The sequence below is a fragment of the Cynocephalus volans genome, chromosome X, assembly GCF_027409185.1.
Source record: "Cynocephalus volans isolate mCynVol1 chromosome X, mCynVol1.pri, whole genome shotgun sequence".
Taxonomy (NCBI): Eukaryota; Metazoa; Chordata; class Mammalia; order Dermoptera; family Cynocephalidae; genus Cynocephalus; species Cynocephalus volans.
The window spans coordinates 39,788,593-39,815,984 of NC_084478.1; the positions used below are offsets into that span (position 1 = coordinate 39,788,593).

The 27,392-nt window shown below is 34.6% G+C and overlaps 1 protein-coding gene across 1 annotated transcript in view; it reads left to right on the forward strand.

Moving 5' to 3' along the window:
* Positions 1–27,392, forward strand: part of IL1RAPL1 (interleukin 1 receptor accessory protein like 1) — a 633,102-nt gene that overhangs the window by 96,074 nt on the left and 509,636 nt on the right. Inside the window, exons 3-4 of the mRNA XM_063084555.1 lie at positions 9,142–9,328; positions 12,297–12,450. Coding sequence (XP_062940625.1) covers positions 9,142–9,328; positions 12,297–12,450 — 341 coding nt within the window. The remainder of the gene's footprint in view (positions 1–9,141; positions 9,329–12,296; positions 12,451–27,392) is intronic.

The window sequence follows — 27,392 nt, forward strand, 5'->3', positions numbered from 1 at the left end:
GGAGAAAATGATGTCAAAGGAAATGAAAGAGTTGAAAAGTACAAAATTAGGAAGTACTGGAAAAAGTCAAGCAAGATCTCATGTGTTCCCTTCAAATTAGAGCACCGACATGGAATTTGAGGCAGGAGGCTGCGATTCTCTTTTTCAGGGAATACTTCTGGCTTGTATTTCCATTTTCCCGAAACCTTTCTTGGATGAGAAATATTTTGCTTTCCTACAAGCAGATAGGCTCTTTTGTTCCTTCTGTGTCTGCAGAAAATGAACTACTTTCTGAATGTGCTGAGCTCAAAGAGGTCACTCTTTACATGAAACTCTGGTCATGACTTTTGGTAAATATTGTATCTTTAAAAGTACACCCGTCCCCGGAGTCTGGAAAGACACACCTCTATTAATTTTATGAAATAAATTCAGTTTTTATCTTATATATGTAATTAGGAACAAGATATACATGTCCTTTATAACTAAGATTCTTCACAGTTCATTTTACTTATTATTTATATTTTTTCTTTGGAAGCCAAGAAAAACAAAGCTATTCTCAGGAAATATTAACCTGCATAGTAAAACCAAAGGAAATATATGCAGTATGACATTTAAAAAATATTTAGAGAAGTATTAGTAGAAAAAAACTAATTATGAGGGCTGTTATTTAGCCTTGTCCAGATTTGGTATATACGTAGTAGGGACAGAGAGTACATTTTTATATTTCAAAAATCAATCTAATTCTGAAAAATCTATTTGTGAACAGGTAACATTTCAGCAAACTCTGGTAGTTCTGTGTCTTCTTTGAGGATCAATAAAATTTTTGTTTTACTCTGTTGGAGGTTTGCTTTGTGTATTTACCGTAAAATGAGGGGGTGGGGTGCAGAATCAGCTGAGCATCTGCATGCCAGGTCACCTGTTCTCCACAACAGTCTATGAGATGTTCTCTTCTCATTTGCATGATCTAACAGTGCAAGAACTATTACAGCCACCCTAGAAAAAGCTGCCTGTGTAAAGCTTGGAGAGCAAAAAGTGATTTGCAGCTTACTAAAGTGTGACTCACACATATATCCACCCTTTCATTTATCTTTCACATCAACAAGATCAACTATGGTTAGAAGAAGGCCCGTCGTCTGTAGGGTGGGAGAAGGCAATCGTCAGGTGATTATGTGTAGCTATTCAGTGCCAGGGAGTCTTTATAGCTTTATTTGAACTTTTTTCCAGGTTTTTTTTTTTTTTCCCCAAGAAGTGTGTACTGTTTTAAAGAAGCATAAAACAAAAGGGAGTAAAAGCCAGTATGGGGGGTTTAGGTGAGAGTTGTTTAAAGATTGAGCAAAAAGGAAATGCAGTCAGAACTATGTAGCCATTAACTAACAATTCATTATTTCATTCATTTAGTATATATTTATTGAAAGTATCTACTATATGCCTGGCACTGTACTAGGCACTTATGAAGATCATCAGGCCTTTGAAGTCTCTAGTCTCAGTAGGCCGTCAATGAACAAATTCCTGTAATGGATTATTATCCATGTGTCAGCAGAAACTGGAATGTTCAGAAGGAAAGAAAGAGCTTAAGAAAAAAAAGAAAGCAGGTTTCTGGTTCCTCAAAAAGTTAAACAGAATGACTGTATGATGCAATAATTCAAGCCCAAAAGAACTGAAGGCAGGGACTCAACAAATACATGAATGTTCATAGCAGCTATTCACAACAGCTAAAATGTGGAGACAAACTCAAATGCCCATCAGCTTGTGACTAGATAAACAAAATGTGCTGATGCGTACTATAACACGGATGGACCTTGAAAACAATATGCTAAGTGAAAGAAGCCACACACAAAAGGCCACATTTGTATGATTACATTTATATGAAATGTCCAGAATAAGCAGACCCATAGAGACAGAAAGCAGATTGGTGGCTTCCAGGGACTGTGAGGAGAGGGGAGTTGAAAGTAGCTGCTAACAGGTACCGGGGTTTCCTTTAGGGATGATATAAATGTCTTAGAACTAGATAGAGGTGATGGTTGCATGACATTATCAAAGTACTAAATGCCACTTAATTGTACATTTAAAAATGTTTAATGGTTAATTTTATGTGGTCTGAATCTTACCTCAGTTAAAAAAATATGCCTCTCAGAATTCAAAGAGCATACAGCTTACTTCCTTATTTTACATATAAGAAGCATACATACTAACAGCAGATGCAGCCAACTGAGTGGAAATGAATTACAAACTGTGATTATTAAAAAGAAAATAAACAAAGGGATATGATAGATAAAGATCAAGGAGGTCAGCCATAGGCTTCCCTGAGGAAATTATTTGCAATGTGTGTGACCTTGAACTCATGTTCTGGGCCCAATTTTTTTCAATGACATGGTTTTTATTCTCTCTCTCTTTTCCTCTTCCTCACCCTTGGAGTCTATAGAGGTGAAGTTCAAAAGTGCTCATGCCAAAAATAACTCAGACATAAAAATCCTGGGCTAAAATTTATTTCATGTGCCAGGGCCTCCTCAACTCTAATATTCTAGAAGCATTAGGCTAAAAAAATTAAAAATAGTAAAATTATACTAATCGCTTTCCACTAAAAAAGGGAGATAATTATTTTGAATTTATAGTTAGCAGAAGACTGTAGATAGAGTTCAATTCACCAGTTAAATTAAAAAAAATTAATTGAGAAGGCAATAAACTGGCATTTTTGGGTCTTAGCATCTGCTCGGTGGTCTCACTCTAATCTTTTCACCAAAGGCTGATTTCAATCATAGTTAAATCAATAGGTCTTCCAGAGCTCTTCTGAAAAGAAAAACTAATCCAAACAAACTCACATTTAGTGTCAGTAGCTAAAGTATCATGTGTTTAGGAAAGATAAGATATAAGAGAGGGGCCACATGCATAGCTTCTGGCATCACCATAAAGACTAATAGAACAATAAAAAAAATGAAAACATCAGAAGGCTTTAAAATTCGAAATAAACTATCAAAGTGTATTTAAAGGCTTAACAAACTCTAAGACGCTCCCTTCACAATCTAATCTTGACATTTTTGATTCCCAACACTTTGCTTTTATATCCAATGATTAGACACTGGTCAAATTTCTGGTTAAGAAACTACCTTCCAGACGGTTCGGTTTTACACAGGTGCATAGCAACTGTACTTTCAGAGCTGCTGTCCCTCTGTGCTGCTTTTCAGTGGCCAAAGGTTTGTGACCCTTCAAAAATATTATGCGCTTGTGCTTTTACAAAAAAGAAAGATTATGACTTGAAAAATGACAAATGAATGTTAAAGCATACCATATAAAACATAGAAACATAGAACAACTTAATCCTTTAAAAATGGTGATCAAACCCCTGACTTTCTTACACAGCACTTCATGAAGTGGGAAAAGATTGCCAAACATTATGTAAATGTCATTATTTCTCCTAGGGACCTAAGAATTAACATAATACACAGGTCAAGTGTTTAGTGATGCTTTTAGAAGATATATTTAACAATCATATTACTGGTAATTCTTTTAGAGGAAGAGAGAGGCACTGAACACTATACATTTTCATACATAGGAGGTATGATTGCAGAATAATTGAAACTGTGTTATACTAAGGCATCACGTAACATGGTTTTTAATGTACCTTATCAGCTAATCAGATATATACAAATTTCCCCTTCCCACTCATGTTTTTCTCTCTTACCTCCTGCCTGCATTACCCAAGTTTCCACACTTTGATCTATAGTTGTACAATGTAGGCATCCTTTAGAAAATGAATTTTAAAATCTCTGATAGCTCCCATGCATGCCAATTCAGAATTTTCCTCTATTTCAGAATAACACACTGTGGAGAAACCTGTCTAGGACTTCAGTGTGCTGTACTGACTTCCAGAGTCTGTACTTAAAGTAATCATTTTAAATTTTATTGTTATGTCACATATTGGTTTCTTAATTACCTCCAAAAATATTTGCTAGTTCCTGAGATTTGTACTAGACTTAAGGTTAATTTTTTTTTCCTTTTTAAAGCAAGACTCACAGCCAGTGCTTTCAGAAGTCAATTCTTTTATAAATATATATGAGGGGTCTTCAAAAATTCATGGAAAAATTCATATTATATTTTACTTGTACTTTCTACAAACCTTTTTAAGTTTACTTGTGTATTTGTAAAAATATACATTTAAAAAGCCAATTCTTTTGCAAATATATATATATAAATATATAAATATAAATATATATATATATTAGTAGAAAGAGATGAAGAAACCATGATATTTCATTAAGACCTGCCGCTTGGTCCCTTTTAGCTCTTATTAGATTTGGGGGCCTTTAAGGGCCTAAATTTTCAAAGAAATCCAAGTTAGGTAATATTTTGCTTTTCTCTAGAAGACATCCATTTTGGAGTTATAAAATAATATAAAACCAGGGGCTAAATGTGAGCAATTTTCCTTTTTCTAAAACAGTACTAAATATATATACTCCATAAATTTGTGGAAAAATGGAGTGAAAAGATAAAGTGAATCTTTCCATGAACTTCTTGAAGACCCCCTTGTAGATAGTTTATGTATGCTAACCAGCACTAATTATCTCTAGTAGGATATAGAAGGGACCAATGAATTAGAAGTTGGGGGAAGTGACTTCTAAACCCATTTCTGCCAATAATCAGATAGTAGAACTTGGACAAATCATTGACATCTTCAGACATGGGGTCCCTCTGCTGTAACATCAGGACACTGAGAGAAGTAATTCTATGTGAGTTGTTTGTATAACACACAGTGTGTACCTGATGTGTACTGAAGGATTATCCATGCCAGAGAAGACTAGATCTTTTTTTGAAGTCCATATTAATATTTTTTCTTCACTGAAAAGGATAATTGGGTGTTGATTCTCAGTCATAAATAACCGTGTTTTCTGTGCATACACGTATGAGGGGTCTTCCAAAAGTTCATGGAAAGACTTGTGTTATCTTTGAATTCTATTTTTCCATGAAATTTTGGAAGTACCCTCGTATGTCCAGCTCTCTACCATTACATAAATACTGAAACCAGCAGTCATGATTGAAGTTTCTTCCTAGACTGCAGCCCATCTGTTATAAACAATAAAAGCGGAGTAGATATGTGCAAATGATTTCACCTAAGTCCTATAGGAGCAATCTTCTTACCCCATTTAGCTCATTCCAGATTATTTCCCTGACAGCAGAGAACTGTAGCAGTCATGCCACAAGTTTGATGACGGCAAAGTACACTCTTTGCTTTGACAGTGTGTAAATTTCCCTCAGGGGGATCATATATTTATTAATGTGTCACAAGTTGCTTGCTTCCTGTACTTCTTCCCAGTAAATAGGGCTATGGCGTTCATTGGATGCTACTTTAGTTTTAGCTTTTTAAATCACCTCCTGATGAACAGGAACAGTAAACAAGTATTAAAACATCAAAAGTAATTTGAAAGTAGTGCTATCCTGGAGAGTCTGGAATTCCAGACTTTACCAGACATTTGTAAGTCAGCAGCATCTCACAGAGCTGGGGAATTAACGTCAGGAATATAAGAACACCTGAGTGAGCTCATCTGGAGCCACTTTCTGAAGATAAGGGGTCAGTGCATTTATGGAAGACAACCAGGTGATGGCTGGAATGACGAGTCCATATTTTTGTTGAAATGTAGTCATTCTTGTCCAGCACATTCAGATATCCCAAAGGAAAAGTATAAGGACTTATCTGGGTTTGTATGCTTCACACTAATTAGGTACCAAAGAACCGAAGGCATCATTAATGATGATAGTTTCTTATCCACCTGCTGAACACACACTGTGTGGCTATACTACAAAATGAAAATATAAAGGAAATGGAATGAAGGATGCAGTGCTGAAAATAAGATCTAACACTTACTGAGTGCTCACTATAAGATAAGCACTGTTCTAAGCTCTTTATACGTTTTAATGTGTTTGACCCCCATGTCAGACTATGGGGTCCTTGGTATTGTTTTCTCCTTATACAAATGAGGAAATGGAAGCCTAAGGAACCAAGTAACTTTACTTAGTTTTCAAAAATAATGAATGATTGAGCTGGAATCTGCACCTCTGCAGTTGGGCTTTGGAGTTTTTGCTCTTAACATGAACCTGCTTGTATTTAGAAAAAAGAAAAAAAAGCAGCCTAGTATTCGATACAAGGAGGCGTAGAACAACAGTCAAATAAAACTAATCAATAGTTTGAGGAGAAAGAAAGCCTAAGACTCTTGGATCTAAAAGATTTATGTGGAAATTTCAAAATTAAATGAATTGATCTACTTAGAACGGTCTCTTTTCTTTAAGAATTCTAATGTGTTCTACAAATATATATTAATCCAAAACCTAAATATTTTTCTAAGACACATTTAAATGTATCCTAAGATAGTTGATAGCCTACCTTGGACAATTATTTTTTCTGGAAAGAAAATCTTACAATGAGCCTGTAAAGAGCATGCTGTAGTCTGTACTGGAGTAAAATTAATAAATAATGCATGAGCAATATTGCTGGCAAACCCAAAGAGGGATAGCTTTTTCACTTGGGTGTGAAGCGCAAGCTAAATTTTAATACACTGTCTTTTCTCTCAAAGCTGTTTATTTTTTCCAGTATTTTCTGTGCTAAAAGATCGACTGTACCTTTCATATCCTCAACTGAGAAAAATTCTTCATCATCTTGGATGCCTCCCTCTTTCCTTTGCTTCCTCACTGTCATTTGGATTCAATGTCTTAAATACATTTTGAACACAATCCCTTCTTTCTATCCCAACAGAATTCCCTTTGTGGGGGCTGCCATTTTTTCCTGAATGAATGCAGTTGCTTTCTGATTTGTCTCACTTCATTTAGTCTTTCTTCCAATCCAACCCATTTTTCTCATTACAATCAGAAAAACCTTTCCACGATCCAAATAGCATCATTCCCCAATATAAAATCCAAACTCTCTGAAGTGGCTTACATGACTTTCAGTCTGGCTCCTGTGCACAGCTCCAGTCCCAGGTCCTTTATACCTACCTTATACCCCAGCCACACCACTTGATTTGCACTTCCTTAAACATACCAAGTTGTTTCATGCCTTCCAGCCTTTGTGCATACTATTCCCTGAGATAGCCCCCATCAAAATTGCCAAATTCTTATTCATTCTTTAAGACAATCCAAGTATCACCGTTTATGAAACCTTCCACTTTCTTTCTTTGACACCACTGTGGCAGTTCATATATCTTTGTAGTACTTATCACATTAAATTTCCACTGTTTACTTGTATATCTGTTTTCCTGGATTGTGAGAGGCTGAGGGCAGAGAACATATTTTTATAATTTTAGCAAAATCCCTGAAAACATACTCTCAGGACTATTTTCAGACTTCTGATTGACTTTGTTTAATGATTAATGGTTTCACTTATTAAGTATTTTATATCTACTTGTAGGCTAGGTATTCTAGGAAGCTAAAGATGTCTACATTCAATAAAGTATCTTCTAATGTTGTAGAAATATTTGTTACACAATATAAAATTAAGTAACTATCCTAGCTATTTTCTGGTCTTTCTCATCATGTCATATTAACATTAAACAAAAGAAAGAATCTAAATCAAGGAGCTGCTTAAATGTCAAAGCATCTTAGCTGAGCAAGGGAGAGGACTTGGAGGCTGTGGTCCATGTGTGCAGTTGGCAAAGCTAAGAGGAACAAACATCACTGAGCACCTATGACAGGCCAAGCAGATTTCTATTCAGTGTCTGATTTAACACTCATAGAAGAGCTGTCCCTCTACCCCAGCTGAGACTCAGAGGGATTAAATAAATTGCCCAATGTTACAGAGATACCAAGCAGAGAGACATAAATATATGACTCTTATGACCAAGTATGTGAATAAGCAGGTGGACACTTACCAAATGAACAGTTCTCTATCAAACATTGAATCTGATGTTTTATTCCTCTTTTATTCCCACTGTCTGGCACCATGCCTGACACATTAACTGTGTTCGTTGAGTGTCCAGAGACTTAAATAGCAAGCAGAAGTAGTGCAATTAACACAAAACTTTGTTTGGTACCAAGTCTTCCAAAAAGATCATTGAACATGATTTTTATTCCTACTTACTCCAAGTTGTAAACTTGATTTAGGAAGGGAAACCAGCAAGGAAAAAAAAATGAGATGCTGATTTAATGACCTAATTCTATAGAACCTGTCTATCAGGATGGGGTTGTCCATCTGTAACACAGTACAGTGCTTCTCTCTGACAACTCCAGGTCCCAACCCAAATAGATATGGGTCAGTAGAGATAGTGACTTTGCAATACATTTATCCATGACTGTTTTCTGACCAGATTCATTGATAACTTCTCCTCTTCCAAGGCAACCAGCACTGTGAGAGTTGAGCAGCATCATTCCCATTCTTCTACTGTGCTTAATAGGTCAACCACATTTTTCTATTTCTCTGCTGAGTTTGCCAATTTTAGTATAAGCCCAAGCTCAACTTTCTTTCAGACCTAAATCTCCCTTTATTCCTTATATTTTTCTAGGTAAAAAAATCTCTACTGAACATTTTTTCAAACTTTACCTTTTGAAAAAACAAACAAAAATTATCCTAGTGCTGTGATTTGAATGCCCCCTGCCAACCAAGATCATGTTGGAACTTAACTCCCAGTATGGTGGTGGAAAGTGAGGCCTTTAAGAGGTTCCTTCACAAATGGATTGATCCATTCATGGGGAGATTAGGTTGATGGTTAATGGGTTGTCATGGCCACAGACTGGTGGCTTATAAGGAGAGCAAATGAAAGAGCTCATGCGATTCTTGCCATGTGGCGCCTTGCATTGCCACGGGAACTTGTAGAGAGTTTCCACCCAGAAGAAGGCCCTCAGCGGATGTGGCCCCTGGACCATGGACTTCCCAGCCTCTAAAATTGTAAGAAATAAATTTCATCTATTCATAAATTACCCAGTTTCATGTATTCATTATAAGTAACAGAAAATGGACTAATGTACCTGGCAAATAAAAAATATTCAGTTGACTTTACAGCACCAAGCAGTTTACTTGGTTGACAAGAGAGAACCCCATGGAATAAGCCATTTTACCATAAAATGAGTTAAACAATGAGATTTTTGCCTCTCTCTCTCTTTTAAGTAAATTAAACACACTGCCTTGGCAGCACTGGCTTTTTGTTCACACCAGGTCACCATATTTATTCTGCTTTGTTACAGAAACTCCACTTACTGTATGAAAGTATCCATCTCACTGACAGTGGGTGAAAATGACACTGGACTCTGTTACAATTCCAAGATGAAGTACTTTGAAAAAGCTGAACTTAGCAAAAGCAAGGAAATTTCGTGCCGTGACATAGAGGATTTTTTACTACCAACCAGAGAACCTGAAATCCTTTGGTATAAGGTAGGGACTGTGGATGATTTTTATTGACTGTAAGTAGATTAATGTGTATCTTATTCTGGGGCAAATTGCACAAAAAATTTAAATGGACATGGTATAGATCAGCTCTGCCTTCTTACAATACTACAGCAAGTTGTGTTGATTGTTATGTTTTCGAACCAGTGGCTTTGATAAATTCTAGTCAATATTTATATTGGTAGTCCATTGTAATAAGCTATTGTGTTTATGTTGATATCTTGTGTATATGGACAATTTTTTCAAGTCTATTTTAGTTTGGGTTGATAATTTTGGAAACTAAAATACATTAAACATTCATTTCAGGGTTCTTCATATTAGCATTCTAAAAAGTCCCCAAACAAGGAAGAAAAGGATCAATTTTCTTCTGTGATAAAATGATACATTAGTTTTAATAACTGTTCTGTTTAATGGATGTAACTTTGTCTATAGTCTAATCCTTTTCGTATATAAGCATGCACATTTTAAAGAAATACATATGAGGAAATTTTATAACATTATAAGAAGTAGTAGAGTAACTTTCTTCAAAAATCAAAAGAAACCTTAAACTTGAAGAGAATAATCCAACCTCTGTCCTTCCTATCACATCATTGACATTCGCTAAAGTTACAGATTTGAACATACTTTTAAGTTTATTTACACTATATTTTTTTTGTTATTGAATGTACTAAAATAAGTGTATGGATGCTACGAACATTTCTCAATAATATTTTACCCATGGCTTAAAGATTCCAGCACTCTAGAAGTAGGAAGTTAGGAAACTGGGCCTCTTAGTAACTAGGTCCACAAATGCAATTATACAGAATGTGAGCCCTCGTGGCTGACTGCTCATGAATTCAAAAACTGTTAGAAATGAAATAAGAAGCAAATGTTAAAAAAAAAAAAAACTTTTAAAAGGATTTTGCCAAAATCAGCAATGGTCTTGTCTAAGTAAGATTTGATTTTGATTCTTGATAATAAGAAATGGAGGATTCACAATATCAAGGAAACTACTGAAAACCTTTTCGACTTGTCCTCTGTTTTCTATACTAGACAATGTTAAGCAGCACTCAAATATTAGTCCCACTGGTTTCTGTTACTATTTATTTTTCCTCCTTTTTAAATTGCTTATTTCTCATCTTTGATACTCTGTGGTCTGCCTGCCTCCCACAGGCAGAGTCTGAGCAAGCCCTGATGATTGCTTCAAGGGACAGTGGTATTAGGGGAGTTTTACCCAAGGCCTCTAAAAACAAGTTTTTTTCTAGGACTCATATGTGGACATTCAGCTTCTAGATATGCAGTTTCTTTGTTGTTCATTAACAAGCTGATTTTAAGAATTGTCTTTTCTCACCTTTTGCAAACATCATCTCAGAATTTACTGAAAGATGAGAGACTATACATACACACACTCAGTTTAAAAAATGGCTGGCTTCACATTGGTCCTTTAGGCATTCATGTTTTCACCTTTGCCACTGTCATTTTGACCTTAGGCTATAAAGACCATCACTAGTGGAGTGGTAGGTAGAGACGCAATATACAGTAGTCCTCTCTTATCTGAGGGGGAGGCTTTGCAAGACCCCCAGTGGAAACCTGAAACTATGGATAGTACTGAACACTGTATATACTATGTTTTATCCTATATATATGAGGGGTCCTCAAGAAATTCATGGAAAGATTCATATTACCTTGCAATTCTATTTTTCCATGATCTTTTTGAAGTATCCTCATACATATCTATGATAAAGTGTAATTAATAAATAAAGAAGAGATTAATAACAATAACTAATAATAAAATAGAACAATTATAACAGTATAAAAGCTATGTGAGTGTGGTCTCTCTGTTTTTCAAAATATCTTATTGTATGTAATATTTTCGGAAATGAAACTGCGGGAAGTAAATCTGCAGATAAAAGGAGACAGGTGGAATTTAAAAATCTTATAACATTTCAGATTATTTTTCCATACTCAGGGCTTAGCTTCTGTAGTCTAAATAGCGGAGATTTAAAGGCTACTTCTAAAGTAGAATATTTTAAACTAATTAGTCTAGCTAAATATAGATTCCATATGTTCAGTGAACAATTTATGCAATTATGACAGTTTATGCAACTAATATGAGCATATAGAATGTGTATTTTGGTCTGAAATAACTGAATAATCCCCCCCATTACACAAAGGCGTTGAGCCACATAAAATAATGGACCTCAAAAATTTGATTTGGCAATAAAATTTGGGGGATATGATATTACCTGTGAAAGTGTCAAAGGATTTAAAGCTGTTTTATCCTCATCCCATTGATTCCAAATCTGGCTGGAGGAAATGGACTTCTGTTTTGGCAAAAACAGAAATCTCCTGAGCCAGTGTCATTATAATCCAAAGCTTAATTCAGAGACCATAATTTGGTAGGTCTATCAACACTGAAAACAGATATTCATGGGACTATAAAGACCTTGCATGTAAATGTTGGCTGTTTCTATTACAGATTGTAGAATATACATGCTATGAAGAGATGTAACTTTTACTAAATGCAACATTAAAGTATTTCAAATATTGAAATAGAAGCATTTTAGTTTATAGAGCTAATTTTTCTAATTTCCATTAAAATAATACATTTTGTATTTTATGATATCAGTATGGTTAATTTCACAGTCAACAAATGTGAACTATTTGCTTCTAAAAATGGCATCAGGAATAGTCTTTAAGTCTTTATTCTTATATCTAATAAATCAATGCATATCTAATATAGAGACACTAATATTAGAAGTTAATAAAGTGATTCTAAAAATGCTCTTTTCAAATTGAGGTACCTAATTTCTCAAAGATTTAGAAAAGGAATGAAATTATTTACCATTTATTCCGAACTTGTTAGTCATTTTAAAATGTAACTTTACAAACTTTTGGTTTAGTTATTTAAAATGCTTTTCTCTATTTTTCAGTTACTGTATGCACGATCAAAATTTTATGTTCTTCATTCATGTAGGAATGTAGGACAAAATCATGGAGGCCAAGTATTGTATTCAAAAGAGATACCCTGCTTATAAGAGAAGTCAGAGAAGATGACATCGGGAATTATACCTGTGAACTAAAATATGGAGGCTTTGTTGTAAGAAGAACTACTGAATTAACTGTTACAGGTAATCACAGTCTTCAATATTTCATTTGAGAGTAATGAAACTACCATATTAAGTTAGTTTTTGTTCTGCATATTGATTTTTATAATCTATGTAATGAAAGGAATACTTAACAAAATTCTAAGTGAATTCCTATAGGTGAAATTTATTCCTCCTTGCTTTTAAATCATCTCGCATCCATTGAAATACATTTGAAAGGTTAAAGAGAGTATGTTTAGGGAATTATAGAAATGTTAGCTTTGAAAGTAATTGAAATAATGAGTTTACAGTTTCAGAAATTTTGTAGTGATATCATTTTTGGAAACATTTTCTAGAGTGGTGGAATGGAATATATGGAACCTCTGTCTTCCTCTCCTGCTCCAAATTAGAAAAATCTCTTTTTTCTTTTATTCATTTATCACTCTATGAATTTGACATATGTGTTCTCATGAACTTGAAAATAACAGTTTAATTCAGTACAAGTATTCAGTGCAACCACCAAATAATTACGTGAGCTGTAATGCATGGAGTCATTCCCATATCGGGTTGCTAAGGTGGAAGGACACGAGAACAAGATTCACAACCCTGCCTATAATCATGAATCTAGAGCTCCTTAGTTGCATGTCCTCGGTTCAATCATCACAACCTTCAGAATATTAGTTTTCTCATGTATGAAATTGTGATAATAAAATTTGCCTTATTTCATAGTGTTTTTGTAAGGATCTAATGATGTAAGTTAACATTTATTAAATCAATTTGCAAAATGTAGAATTATATCAAATGTGCATAACTTTCATGTAATGTAAAAAACACTATTCATACCTTTTCTTATAGTGTGCATTTCCCTAAAAGCGGTTCCATGAGAAAAGGGGGGAAAAATCAAAACATTAGCAAGTTGAAGACATTATTTTCATATTCTTATTGAGAGAGATTCTTGGTGACATTTTTGTACAGTCATATTTGTGAAACATAGGGAAAAACAAAAAAAGGACAATAACTATTTTAAAGATATTTTTATGTGTTCATTGATTCTTAAAATAGCTTTCCTATTTTGGGGTAGTCACCCACATCTTACAATAATCAATTTCTTTTAAATATTGAGATTGTGATGTATTTGGGCTTAAAAATTACATCTGGCTTAATGGAATTTATTTGATAAACAGCAAGTATTCTGATAGAAAATTTAGTTAAATAAATAAAGTGCTCTTTGGTAATACCTTTAATAAATATTAGATCCCATAAACAACTGACATTTGCAATATATGATAGACTTGAATAGTAAACACATTCAGTCTTGACTTGTATTATGCGATTATGGTAAACATGTGTATGATATATAATAGTTTGGTTTTCAGTTTTGCTGTATGTACCAGGTTTCTGTACAGAAAATTAAAATCAGCACTTTATCACTTTACCTCCTTTATTTTTAATGGCCAGTGAAAAATATGAGGGTACTGCAAAAACGTCATGGAAAGATTCATTATTTTTTAATTCTAGTTTTCCACAAACTTTTTGAAGTACGCTCGTATTTTCTATTCAGAGCGGATTTTTTTTCCTTTATATTTTTAAATTCCTTTGTTTGGACTTAGGTTTCTATACAAAAATATTGAAATCATTTTTTGTCTCATACATTTTTTGCTCTCAACCTATACTGAAGTACCTTTTCCAAACAGTAGGTATTGAGTCAAAGGAAAATTTAAAAATATAAAGGAACAAGATCTATTCTGAACGTAAAATATGAGGGTACTTGAAAAAGTTTGTGGAAAACTGGAATTAAAAGATATGATGAATCTTTACATGAAGTTTTTGAAGACCCATCGTAGAATGCACTTCTAATCTTTGTTATTCAGAGGATAGAACTAATCCTTGGTAAGCACGTTTCCCCTTTCTAAAAATATTAGGATTCTAAACCACTATGTAGTCTGAGGCAATTGGAACACAATCTCACGGAAACTGTCCACTGGGTTGCAAATGATAAAACAGCACATATTAAGCTATTTCATAGAACCAAGAACAGCACTCTTTTCTCCTAAATGCTTTTTAGGGCTACTATCCTTTCTTAAACTACATTTGTCCAAAAATAGCTTGTTTTCTTTATACGGATATGAAGAATAGTTAAGTCTTGATATCCAAGTGGAAGTTAGTGAAAGTTTTCATTCAACAGATTATCTTGAATACTTCTATCTTAAGTAGGCTTACTTGTAACACTGACTTGGGAAAATAAGTTACAAGGCAAAGTTTGACTGTATATGAAATTTTGGGTGAATAGAGAACTGCATGTCCTAGAATTACAAATAGCATGTATTAAAATGCATTTTAGGTATTAATAAGTCTATTGGGAACATATATTTACCCATAACGTTGCTTTAAATGCTGTGACACTATAGCACATTTATTTTGACTGTGGCCGAATTAAAGAACAATTCTTAGAACCCAAATTATGGCCCTCAATAAAGCACCAAAGGTGGCCAGTTCCTGGATGATAATTAATCACTGTTTTGTATCTTGGTTTTCTGCACATCATTATCACCTTGTACTTAATGTAAATATTACGCAAAGCATGATATCATTTCATTTTAGTGGAACTGCCTTAGCTGACGATAAACAAATATTTTGGAGTGTGTTAAAATGTCTTCAAAAAGATAAAAGAAAAAAATCGTAAACATGAAAAGAAAATTTCTGGCCAAACTAAGTGGCTAAATGTGCAGGCAATATTGTGAGCTCTTATGGTCATCCTTTCCTTATTGAACGTGCCTAATTATGTAAAGTACTGGTTCAGGGAAACAGAACATAGTAAAAGGAATAATATATCTGCCCAGCACTTTTAGTGTTTTAAACATTTTTTTTTTTTTAGTTTAAAAAAAATTTAAGATGTCTCAGCATCCATCTCTAGCCTCCACCATTTTTCTAAGCTTCAGCCACACTGAAGTTTTTACTGTGCTCTAAAAGTCCTCCTTCAGAACCTGTACTTACTGTGATCTTTCTCTGGAAGGCTTTTCCCCCTACATTGTCACAGGGCTGATTCTTACTCTTTATTCAAGGCACAGCTAAACTGTTGCCTCCTTTTAGAGGCACATAGTCTTTCATGCTTCCCCAACACTTTTAGCATCTTTATTGTAACACTTCACTTATCACATTGCATCATAACTGTTGACACTCCTGTTTTTTTTTCCCAAGAATGTGAGCTACTTAGAGTCAAGGCCTATGATTTTTTTTTTTAGTAAAATAATTTTTATTATTATTATGAATATTCATGAGATACAAAGCTGATTGTCACCCCTCGTGCCCATGATGTGAGGGCCAGCTTCATACTGCAGCATACCCATTACCACAAATTGCATTTGTACCCTGTATCCCCCACCCAATTATACCCAGCCTCCCTATCCCTCCCCCTCTCCCCCCCACTCCACTTTGTAGCCCAAGGAATGTTCTGTCCTTCTGCAAGTCCAATGCACTACTATGGTCTTTCTTTCCTTCCTTCTTTCTCTCTTAGCTCCCACTTATGAGTGAGCACATGTGGTATTTATCCCTCTGTGCTTGGCTTATTTCACTCAACATAAGTTTCTCCAGGTTCATCCATGTTGTTGCAAATGGGAATATTTCATTATTTTTTATGGCAGAATAGTATTCTATGGTGTATATATACCACAGTTTCCTTATCCAGTCATCCATTGGTGGACATTTAGGTTGGTTCCATGTCTTGGCTATTGTAAACAGAGCTGCGATGAACATGGGAGTGCAGGTATCCCTTCGACATGATGATTTCCATTCCTCTGGGTATATACACAGTAGCTGGATTGCTGGATCATGTGGAAGATCTATCTGTAGTTGTTTGAGAAACCTCCATACTGTTTTCCATAACGGTTGTAAAAATTTACAGTCCCACCAATAGTATAGGAGCATTCCCTTCTCTCCACATCCTTGCCAGCATTTGTTATTCTCATTCTTTTTTGATTATAGGCAGTCTAACTGGGGTGAGTTAGTATTCCATGGTGCACATTTAGAACAGTTTTAGATTTGCAGAAAAACTACAAAAATAGTAGAGATCCCAGATACCCCCACATTCAATTATTAGTATGGTGCATTTGTTACAATTAATCAACTAATGTTGATACATTATTATTAACTAAAGTTCATAGTTTGATTTCCTTAGATTTTAACTAATGTCCTTTTTCTGTTCCAGGATCACATCCAGAACAACACATAAGATTTAGTTGTCGTGTCTCCTTAGGCTTCTCTTGGCTGTGACTGTTTCTCACATTTCTTACTTTTAATGGCATTTATAATTTTGAGGAGTAATGACTTGGTATTTTGTAGAATGTCCTATATTGGGGATTTGTCTGATGTTTTTCTCGTGAGTAGACTAGGATTATGTGTTCTTGGAAGATAGACCACAGAGGTCAAATCACAACATATTATGCTATCAACATGACATCATTGCTAATGTTGACCCTGATCACCTGAGGTAGAGTTTGTCAGATTCCTCCACTGTAAAGTTACTCTTCTCTCCCAATTTTCCATACCATACTTTTTGAAAAGAAGTTAATATATACTGTCCACACTTAAGGAGTGAGAAATTATGCTCCGCCTATTGGAGGGCAGAGTATTCACATAAATTACTTGCTATTTTTTGACATGGGACATATATCTATTTTCCAACATGTATCTCCTTATTCAATTGTTTATATCAGTATGAACTCATGGATATTTATTTTATCCTTTAATTTATAATCCTTTAGTTTATAATCTACATTACCTTATTTATTTTGTTGCTCAAAGTTTTACGGCTTTGGTCATTAGGAGCTTAGGAGCTCTTTTATTTGGCTCACTTGTCCCTTTAACATACCCCCATCGTTGTGTGTGTGTGTGTGTGTGTTTGTGTGTGTGTGCACTTCCTTACTTTCTGGCTCTACAAGATGCTTCAGACTCATTTTGTATGTTTCCTTCCCCAGGAATTATACTAGAATTAGACTAGAAGCTAAGATCTGTGTGTTGGGAGTAGTCACTGCAACTAAGGTATAGTTGACAGAGAAAGAAAATACACATATTTATGAATATTTTTATATGTAACCATCTGTATCTATATTAAGTTAAAAATGAGTTAATACTCACGTGTCCAATTCTAGTTCATTACCATATAGATCATTCTAGCTTCTTGCCCTGTTTGTTAGTATCCTCCCGATTCAGTAGTGAGAAAACTGGGTCCCATCTTCTACCATTCATTTACTTGATTGTTGGCTTTCAATATACATGTACAGTGAGGTCAGAATTCTCAGCCTGTACCCATGAGGGAAACAACTTTAGTAACTAGATTACATGCTTATGTGCAGTTTCTTCTGACTTTAGTCTTAAGACGTCGCTCATTTCCAAAGTTACTTAGGTCGGTACCTTTTCCCTCATTCCCTTCATTGAGGTTGTCTCATACATTTGTAATATAGAGTTTTGTCACATTTTGTATTTCATCCTGAGATCCTCCAGGCTCCTGATTGATGTCTTTAACAATTTGCCAACATTAAGGTTCACTCTCTTCTGTAAAGTTCTATGGGTTCTAACAAACGCGTAGTATCATGTATCCGCAATTACATTATAACAGAGTAGTTTTACTGCCCTAAAAAAGACACTGTGCTTCACCTATTCAGCCTCACTCCTCCTTTCCATACACCTAGAAACCACTGAGGTTTTTTTTTTTACCATACAGTTTTGCTTTTTCTAGAATGTCATATAATTGAAGTCACACGGAATTTAGCTTTTTCAGACTGGCTTCTTATACTTACTATGCATTTCTTCCTCACTTTTTCATCTTATTTCAATTGAACATTTTATGTGGTTCTACTTTATCTCCTTTTTATATCAATTTTACTTCTCTTTATAGTTTGTTTAGTGGTAGCCCTCAATATTCCAATACACATTTTAAAATAATCTCAGTCTTCCTTCAAAAAGCTCTATACTGCTTTGCATGGAGAACAGGTACCTTATTACAGAGTACTCCCAGTTCTATCCTCCCATCCCTTCTGACATTGCTGTCATTCATTTCACTTGAATGAGTGAATGCTATAGCCACCCAATATGAGAGAATTGGTGCTATTGTCACTTTAAACAAAGTGATATCATTTAGATCAACCTGTAAGAGAAATAAAAGGTTTTATTTTACCCTCGTTTACACCTTCTCTGGCACTCTTCTTTTCTTTATGAAGACCCAACTTATATCCTATGTATTTTCCTCCTGTCTGAAAAACTTACTTCAACATTTCTTGCAATAAAAAGGTCCAGTGGTGATTATTCCTTCCGATTTTGTATGCCAGAGAATACCTTTCTTTTTCTTTCCCTTTTGAAGGATTATTTTGCTGGATACAGAATTCTAGATTGGTATTTTTTTCCCACCACTTTCAATATTCCATTCCCTTCTTTTATTGCTTGCATGGTTTTTGATGAGAAGGCCATTCTGATTTTCATTTTTGTTCCTGTATCGATACAATATTTCCTCTGTGTTCTTTCAAGATTTTCTTTTTGTATGTGTTTTTCTGTACTTTGAATATGGTATGCCTAGGTATAATGATTTTGATATTGATTCTGCTTGGTGTTTTCTGAGATTCTTGGATTTCTGGTTTGGTGTCTGTCATTAATTTTAGAAATTCCTTGTTCATTATTAGGTCAATTATTTTTTTCAGCTCTTTCTTTCTTCTTCTTCTAGTATTCCAGTTGTGTGTGTGTGTGTGTGTGTGTATATAAAATGCCTTTTGAAATTATCCCACAGTTCAGTTCTTGGTTGTTCTATTATGTTTTTATCATTCTTTTTTCTCTTTGCATTTCTGTTGGTGAAGTTTCTATTGACCTATTTTCAAGCTAACTGATTCTTTCCTTGACTGTGTCCAGTGTACTCATGGGTGCATCAAAGACATTCTTCATTTCTGTTATAGTGCTGTTAATTTCTAGCATTTCCCTTTAATTCTTTTTTATAAGTTCAATCTTTCTGCTTATATTACTCATCTGTTCTATCATGTTTTCTATTTTTTTCTGCTAAAGCACTTAATATATTTAAAAATAGTTATTTTAATTTTCCTGTCTGATAATTTCAATATTATTGTCCTATCTGAGTCTGGTTCTGATGATTGCTGGTGGAGTTTATAACCCCAGTGGTTTCTGCTCTAGGTAAGCAATCTCAACTGTGACTCTCTGGATTCGCCTGTTCTTGGAATTTTGGTGTGGTAGTTTGCCCTGAAACCTCAGTTGTCAAGAAAAGTTTTTAGTTTTCATTTATTTCAGTTTTTTCTTTATGTAGCAACAAAGTGACAACTTCCAAGCTATTTACATGTAGAAGAAACCAAAAGCAGCAATGTCATTTTCAGTTTGGGGTTCCCAAATGCAGTAAGAATCTAGCATGATATCTGACCTATGGTAGTCACTCAACAGATGTGCATTCTTGAATGAATTCATTGAATATCATTGACGCATTCCAGTTTAAATCAATTGCTTTTAGATTATGTTTATCATTGGCAAAATTAATACTCTTGACCGTTAAACTAGAGAAAATAGTGGAGAAATAATTTCCTCCATCCAGATCTCACACTTCACTTTTATTACTACTACTGAGTATTTCATCAACCTTCTCATTTCCTGTGTTATATTGTCAATTTATATTCAAGTCAAATGACTTCACCTTCCTTATACTAATTGGTAAGTCAAATTGCCTACCTGTGGTTAAACTTTTAGATACAAATATAGGGCTGAATTTTCCTATAAAGATGCTTCATGGTAGTTTTTAACATGTCATCCCAGTTCATCAAAATACGTTTTATTCTTGATTCTGTATTCCACCTTATTAGCTTCTCTTTTTTGACAAAATAGTTTTTTTCTAATGGTAGATATCTCTGTTTTGATTAAAATCATTGTTTAAAATGTTACATGCAAAAGGCCGTGTATAAAACTGTGTAGCATGCTATTACACAATACTTTTCTATTTTTTCTGGTATGTAGCATTCACTTCTTTAGGTATAGTTTTTTATTTGACTAAGAAATACGGAATCCAGCCCATATTAATTTACTTGTTTCTTTTAATTTAGTAGTGAAATATAACAAAGTGTATAAAGTGTAAACATGCAGCTACTTAGCATGTTATCAAAAGGAACCACCTAGGTAAAGACACAGAACACCACAGTGCCCTTCTGACTATAAACCCTTTCCACCCTACCACTGATTATGTACTGCCCTGTGACTTATGGCATTTTTTTTTTTTTGCCTTTTAAAAATGTTGTACTAGCTAATAGTGCATGCCTAAGCAATATAGCTAAATTTTGCCTGTTTTTGAAACATAAATTTGGAGCCACATATTGTTAATTCTATTGTGTCTGGCTTCTTCAACTCTGCATTTTGTTCTAAATAGTTATCTGTGTTTTTCTATTTATGTGCAGTTTGATTATTCTTATGCTATAGTATTCCATTATATGAAAATCAGTTTGTTGATAGACATTTGGGCTCATTTTGATTTTTTGCTGGAGTAATTATTTAACATGTAGGGGCCAAGGGAAGACACTCCCTTCAACTCCCTGAAGGTTGTCTGAAAAAGTCAACTGAAAAATATAGATTAATATGAAGAAAAGGAATAACAAATTTTATTATATCATAGTTTTATACGACATGGGAGCCTTCAGAATGAAGACCCAAAGATGTAAGGAAAGCCATCTATTTTTATGCTTAGGTTATATGATGCAGGCATAGCTGTGTGGAAATGTGATTGGACAAGAAAAGTGTGATCTTGTGCTAACAGACTGGGTGGGGAAACCCAGCAAGTCCTGTTTGTTCAGATTTTTCTTGGCCTCTCTGTGCAGCATTCCTTTCTCTTGGGTATGGGGCAGGAGTCTTTTTGAAATGGGGGCCTTATGACAAGGTAGGTCAGAAAATTTCTTTATGGCCAGCTCCAAGACACAGAGACGGGGGGGAAGATTAGAGTCTATCTACGACACGCCTTAGGGAAGAAGAATTCTAGTTTCTATGGCTTGTCTCAGGGGAGAACGAGGCTGAGAGAGACAGGAGAACAGGAGAAGATCAGAGGAGAACTTTACTTTTGAGGCTGCTTCTGAGGCCTTCACTTTGCGGTGTCACTTTCTTGGCCCCAACACCATCTTATACACACACGCGCACACAGACATGCACATATTTTCTTGAACATATAAGCTGGCATTTCTGTAGGATTTTAACCTAGAAGTGGATTTGCTTGTTCAGAGTATGTATATTTTCAAATTTCCTAGTTATAGTTTAGTCTAGTTTGAGTCATAGGCCTATCCCCAACTGAACAGAGTGAGAAGAGAAGAGGAGTGGTACTCCAAAGGAAATTGGAGGTGCTGAAAGAAATGGAAAATATTTTAGGAAACATAAACAGCAGATGTCCATTACTTCTAAACTTTAGGATTTCTTAAAGATTATAAAATGTGGTTTGCTATTCATAAAATTCTGTTTTGGATTGTATAACAAATTTCTGTACTTCAATATTGCTAAATAAAAAGGTGAAAATATTCAAGTTTGTATTGATATAAATTGCCTTGCACTATTCTGACTCACACTCCAACTGTAACTCTAACCTTAGCCCTTTACCAGATTATTTGTGGGCATGTGGATATGGGGAAACCGTTATGTTTAGAGGGGGTCCATAACACACCTAGTAATTCCAAAATAAGTTAGTCTACCTTGGCTCTTCTTAAAAGATACTGTGTAAAAGGTACGTATTTTTAGATTTGTTACATCTAAGAAAAAAGATGCACTATATAGATTATTTTATAAGTTTTGATTAAATTACATGATAGTCGCTTTTTTGTTTAATACTTATTTCCCCTTCTGGCAAAAAAAAAAAAAAAACATTAAAATTCTATAATTTTAAAAAGAAAGATTCAAAACAAAGTAACAACCATATTTCCATCATAAAGTTTGGAAATGAGTCAGACCAGCTGAAAAGCCACTTAATTTTTAGGACTAGGTCATAGAATCAAGTAATGGTAAAAGAGTGGATTGTGAAAATGTTCTATTAGAACAAATTTTCCCAACTAAATGTGAGAGTCAGCAAGAACTGTGAGGAAGTAAAGAAAGGAAAACTGACTTGCAAAAAAAGCAAAAAGAATGAGGCAATTGCTACAAGCATGTAATAGTTTTAGTAGCATTTTTATACCTGGCATAACATTTTTAACAGAGTTAATGTAGCAATATATTTAAACTACTTCCCAATCAACCATAAGCTGAATTTATGCTCTCAAAAGGTACATCTTCTTCCTCTTTTTATGGACGAGGAAGCTGAAGCAAAGAAAGGTTAAGTGGCTTTATCAAGGTCACAAAGCATTATGGTGACAAATTTAGAAATAAAATTTAATTCCCTGATCTTCGGTCTATGATTTACTCCACTGGATAATTAATAGCAAGGCATTGTAGTATTCATATTAGCTCTGCTGATCGCTATGAAAGATTTATCTTTTAAGTTCAACTGAAATACATTATACTCAGACCTTTAATTCTTCTGCCACTGATGTAATTAAATGGTGTGTTTGTTGTCTAACCTGGAGGTAGAGTGATTGCTTCTATTTTTCTTTTTCTATGTCTTTAAAAAATGGTATATTTTCTCTCTCCTTTTAAAAAATGATTTTTGTTGAATTACTTCATGCATTCAAGTGTACTTTACTGACTGTAACCTAACAAGAATTGATGAAATTGATAATAGGGGCATATCTTTCCAGACTTTACTTTGTGCGTTTGCTAGCCTGCCAGGATCAATGCCCACGACAACCATCATGTATATTATTTTGGATAAAATGGAGCATATTTTAGTCTTAGCTGTTTTTATAAGTAAAGATCTATCATATTTTGCAACTCAAAAATCATTTAGATTAGGTGAAACTTGTGAATTAAAAGAAAATAAAGCTTATTCTATGGTGAAACTGAGTTTAATCAATTTGGCTATCTAATCTTTTTTTTAATTAGTATTATTACAAATTTATTTTTATCACTTATCCTGGGAAAAATAAATAAGCCAGGACTTATTTGACAAATAAATGAAGAAAACAATAACACTGTTGGCTATCTAATCTTGATTTGGAGATCAATCCCAAGAGCAAAAGACCTCTCTCATGAGTAATTTCTATTGATAATTCTCCTGAAAAAAAAGTAACAAAAATTACCATAATTTATTCTTTACTCTCTCCATATATTGAATGGGTTGTCAAAAATGTATGAATCACGTTAACATGTAATGGCAAGGTTGATACTTTTGAATAAAAAGCATGATGTTTTCACTCCTAACCAGAAAGCATACATTTTAGAACATATCAATAGCAAGGTTGAGATGTGCCATTTCTGGCTATAGGGGAAAAAAAGACATCATATACTTGAATGATTTCCATTAATATAAGCAATAATAACTATTCATAATGAGAATAGTTAACACCTACTGAGTGTTCACTATGTGCCAAGGTCTGTTATAAGTTCCTATTTGTGATGACTCAATTTACTCACCCTTAAAATTTTTTTCAGTTCTTGCTAAATACCTGGTATTCGTCTAGATTTCATAAATTACACTTGAAAATAGTCCATATTTTAAATCATCCACTTCATATGGACTTTTAAATTTAAAAAACAATGTAAATCCATTTCCAGAAATGTGTTTGATTAGATACCCTCATTCCTTGCTCTGAAACACCTATAATTGCTGGATGAAATAAAATAGATATAACTTTTAAATGTTTAGTTGAGCTTGCAAAAAACTTGAAAAGAAAATCTCATGGGCCAAAAGGAAAGAGGGAATAAAAACTAGAGCAGCTATTAATTGAACCTGACTCTGAGTCCACCATGGGGTAGGGAAGGGCAGAGGAGTGTTGAGTTTGTTATTACAGGTATCAGCAACCAAGGGCTTTGGTTTCAATGGTTACATGGGGAAATGAGAGAAGGGCTTGGACCTTAAAGGATAAGGAGTTTTAAACTAAAGGTTCTGCATAAAGCAAAGATTCTAGAAGGGCTGTCATGCAAGTGAACTGGAAAAAATATGACTACTGGCATAGGAGGAAGACAAGCCACTTTGCCTGCTCTGATCTGAGGTCTTCATTTTTTTTTTTAAGGATTCCATTGATCCATAGCCTGTGGATTTGGGTGTTTGAATTTATACCACCTGTGTGGCCTGAAAGCCCTTAAGTCAAAAAATTAACAAAAAAAATGGAACCAGGCTGGTAATATCCCTGAGCAGTATAAAGCAAAACTGCTAGAGGGACACAACTTCAACATGTACTGCATAAGATTTTCATGGGTGGAACCCCACTGAAGATTGTGTGACAGCAAAGGACATGATTGGCCCCGAGAAAGTGGCTGGGGATAAAATAATAAACAGGCCAGAATCCTGTTTTATAAGATTTAGAGATTTTTTTGATGTGGGACACAAACACTGACACTGGGATAGATGAAGGACAGAACTCCTTCTTACTTACAGCTCCAAACAAAAGAAGGCTGCCAGGCAGGGGCATGCAGGGTGTTGCACTGGGGACAGGACAACAGGAGCGTTAGGGAGCAGCTTATGTATGACAGGTAGACTGGGGTTAGCTAGGTTTCTTGGGCTACCTGTAAACTGGCTAATTTGAATAATTTCACTGGCTTAAGGGCACAGGGGTTGTCCCTAGTTGTCTGGTGCCTAGCCCCAGGGCAACATGGGTTGGAGGAAAGTAGCCTCAGAGTGTAAGAACCTGATAATGGAAGTGGTTAGGGTGCTGACTTAATTGGCTGCTCAAAAGAGGAACTAACCAGCCTCCAGCATGGACTCAACTGGGTCCTGGGTCGAGACAGCACTTACAAACTGGCTCAAGACAGCATGAAAAAACAACAAAAAACCCCACATCTCAAAAATTATGTCTCTAAGAATGCCAGATACTAGAATCCATAAATACAGGCTATAAATTATCTGTGCCTAAGATGGTGGATGACATTTTAAAAATCTAAAACAATGCTGCTATTTTTGATGTTTGTATGAAAGCATAAATAATAACTGCACTTAGTCAGCAGGACTTCCTGACCCAGAGCTGTATGTTTTTTGATTTGGTTGAATTCTATGGCTTCCTTTGTGATGTTGTATTGTCACCACACATACTTCATCAGCAAGAACTAGCCTTTAGTTTCTTGCTACTTTTCATCCGCAGTGTTAGATTTCAAGCATACTGAGAACATTTTCATTATAATAAACACTTCCAATGCAATTTCGTTACTTGCCTTTTAGAAATAGCATAGTCATCCTTCCTGACTGACTCAGGTGTTAAAGCTGTATTGCTTCTAGGCTTGCAGACCACTAGTTAACCTCATAACTACCCCATTGTTAGGGAAAGCACTATTTTTTTTTTTTTGGACTGCCAACTATATGACAGGTACTGCACATGTATTTATAATTTTGAATACAAATCATCATCATTATTTCTAACAAACTTCCATTCTTTTGTTTGCACTCTACCACTTCTGATTTTCTTACACTCATTCCAACAAACTCAATTGTGAGAGTGTAAGAGCTGTCTAATAAATACTCTTTGATAGAATGATTTGTTTAGTTAGCGAAATAGGCAGCACATCTAGAATCATACATGTGCCTATTGAGCACTTGAAATTTGGCTACACTGGATTGAAATGTGCTGGTAAGTGTAAAATACATGCTAGATTTCAAAGACTTAGTATGACAAAAATAGTGCAAAATATATCTTTAGTAAGTTTTTATATTGATTACGTGTTGGAATGATATTTGGTTAAATGAACTATATTGCGAAATCAATTTTACCTCTTTTCACTTTTTTAAATGTGGCTGCTAGAAAATTTAAAATTTTTATGTGGCTTGCTTATATTTCTATCAGACAATGCTGCTCTAGAAAATGAAATGTGATCTCAGTCTCCAGAATATAAGGGAAAGATGCAGAACCAAGAATCTAAGATGGGGCTCTCATTGGTGGATCTGCCATGCTATGCTAAAAGACCTTGACCACGTCACCTGGGAATTCATTAAATGTTGTCTTAGTGTTGGAACTGTGAATACTCACTCACAATGCTCAGGTGTGTGAGAGCAGACTAAAGGAATGTACAAATGAAAGTGCCTATTGCCACAATTTGATCTGATCCATGAATCATTACCTTGGTTTGTTTCAATTAATGCGATGTTAATATTTATAAACTTAATCCAGCCTTTCCAGTGACCTGATTATCATCAATACAAATTATTGATTAATACTCATTGATTACTAAGTAATGGTTTATATGTGTGGAGAAATCTCAAAATACCTTATCTGAATGCAATCTGTTACCAAGTGAAGTCCATTGTTAATGAATATACACATTTCAACTTTGATCTGATTGTATATATGTGTATGCATATATATACATATATGTGTATATGTGTACATATATATCTTAATGTATATCTTATTGACTTATTAACATCACTTCTTTTCTCCCAATAATCAAGGGGTAAGTTTTCCTATAGCTCTTTTGCAATAGTTTTATTAGCTACTTTAAAAACCTGATTCCTTTTTTATGGATCACATTTCAAAGACTCATTTGAGTATGATTGCACTTATATGAGGTACCTAGAATAGTAAAATTCATACAGACAGAAAGTAGAATAGAGGTTATCAGGGTTTGGGTGACAGGGAAATGATGAGTTATTGTTTAATGGGTGTAGACTTTCAGTTTGGGATGATGAAAAAGTTCTGGAAATGGATAGTGGTGATGGCTGCACACATTGTGAAGGTACTTAATGTGACTGAATTGTTCACTTCAAACCAGTTAAAATGGAAAATGTTATGTCATGTATATTTTACTACATAAAAAGCCCACTTGAAAATAAATGGCTGGTCTTAACAGTTTGCAGCTTATTGTTTTAAATTATCATATCAAAGATTTTTTTAACTGAGCATCTTTTCCCTACTTCTCATGTTGGCTCTTCAGTTTGACAGGCACTGACTTTTTTCATAAAA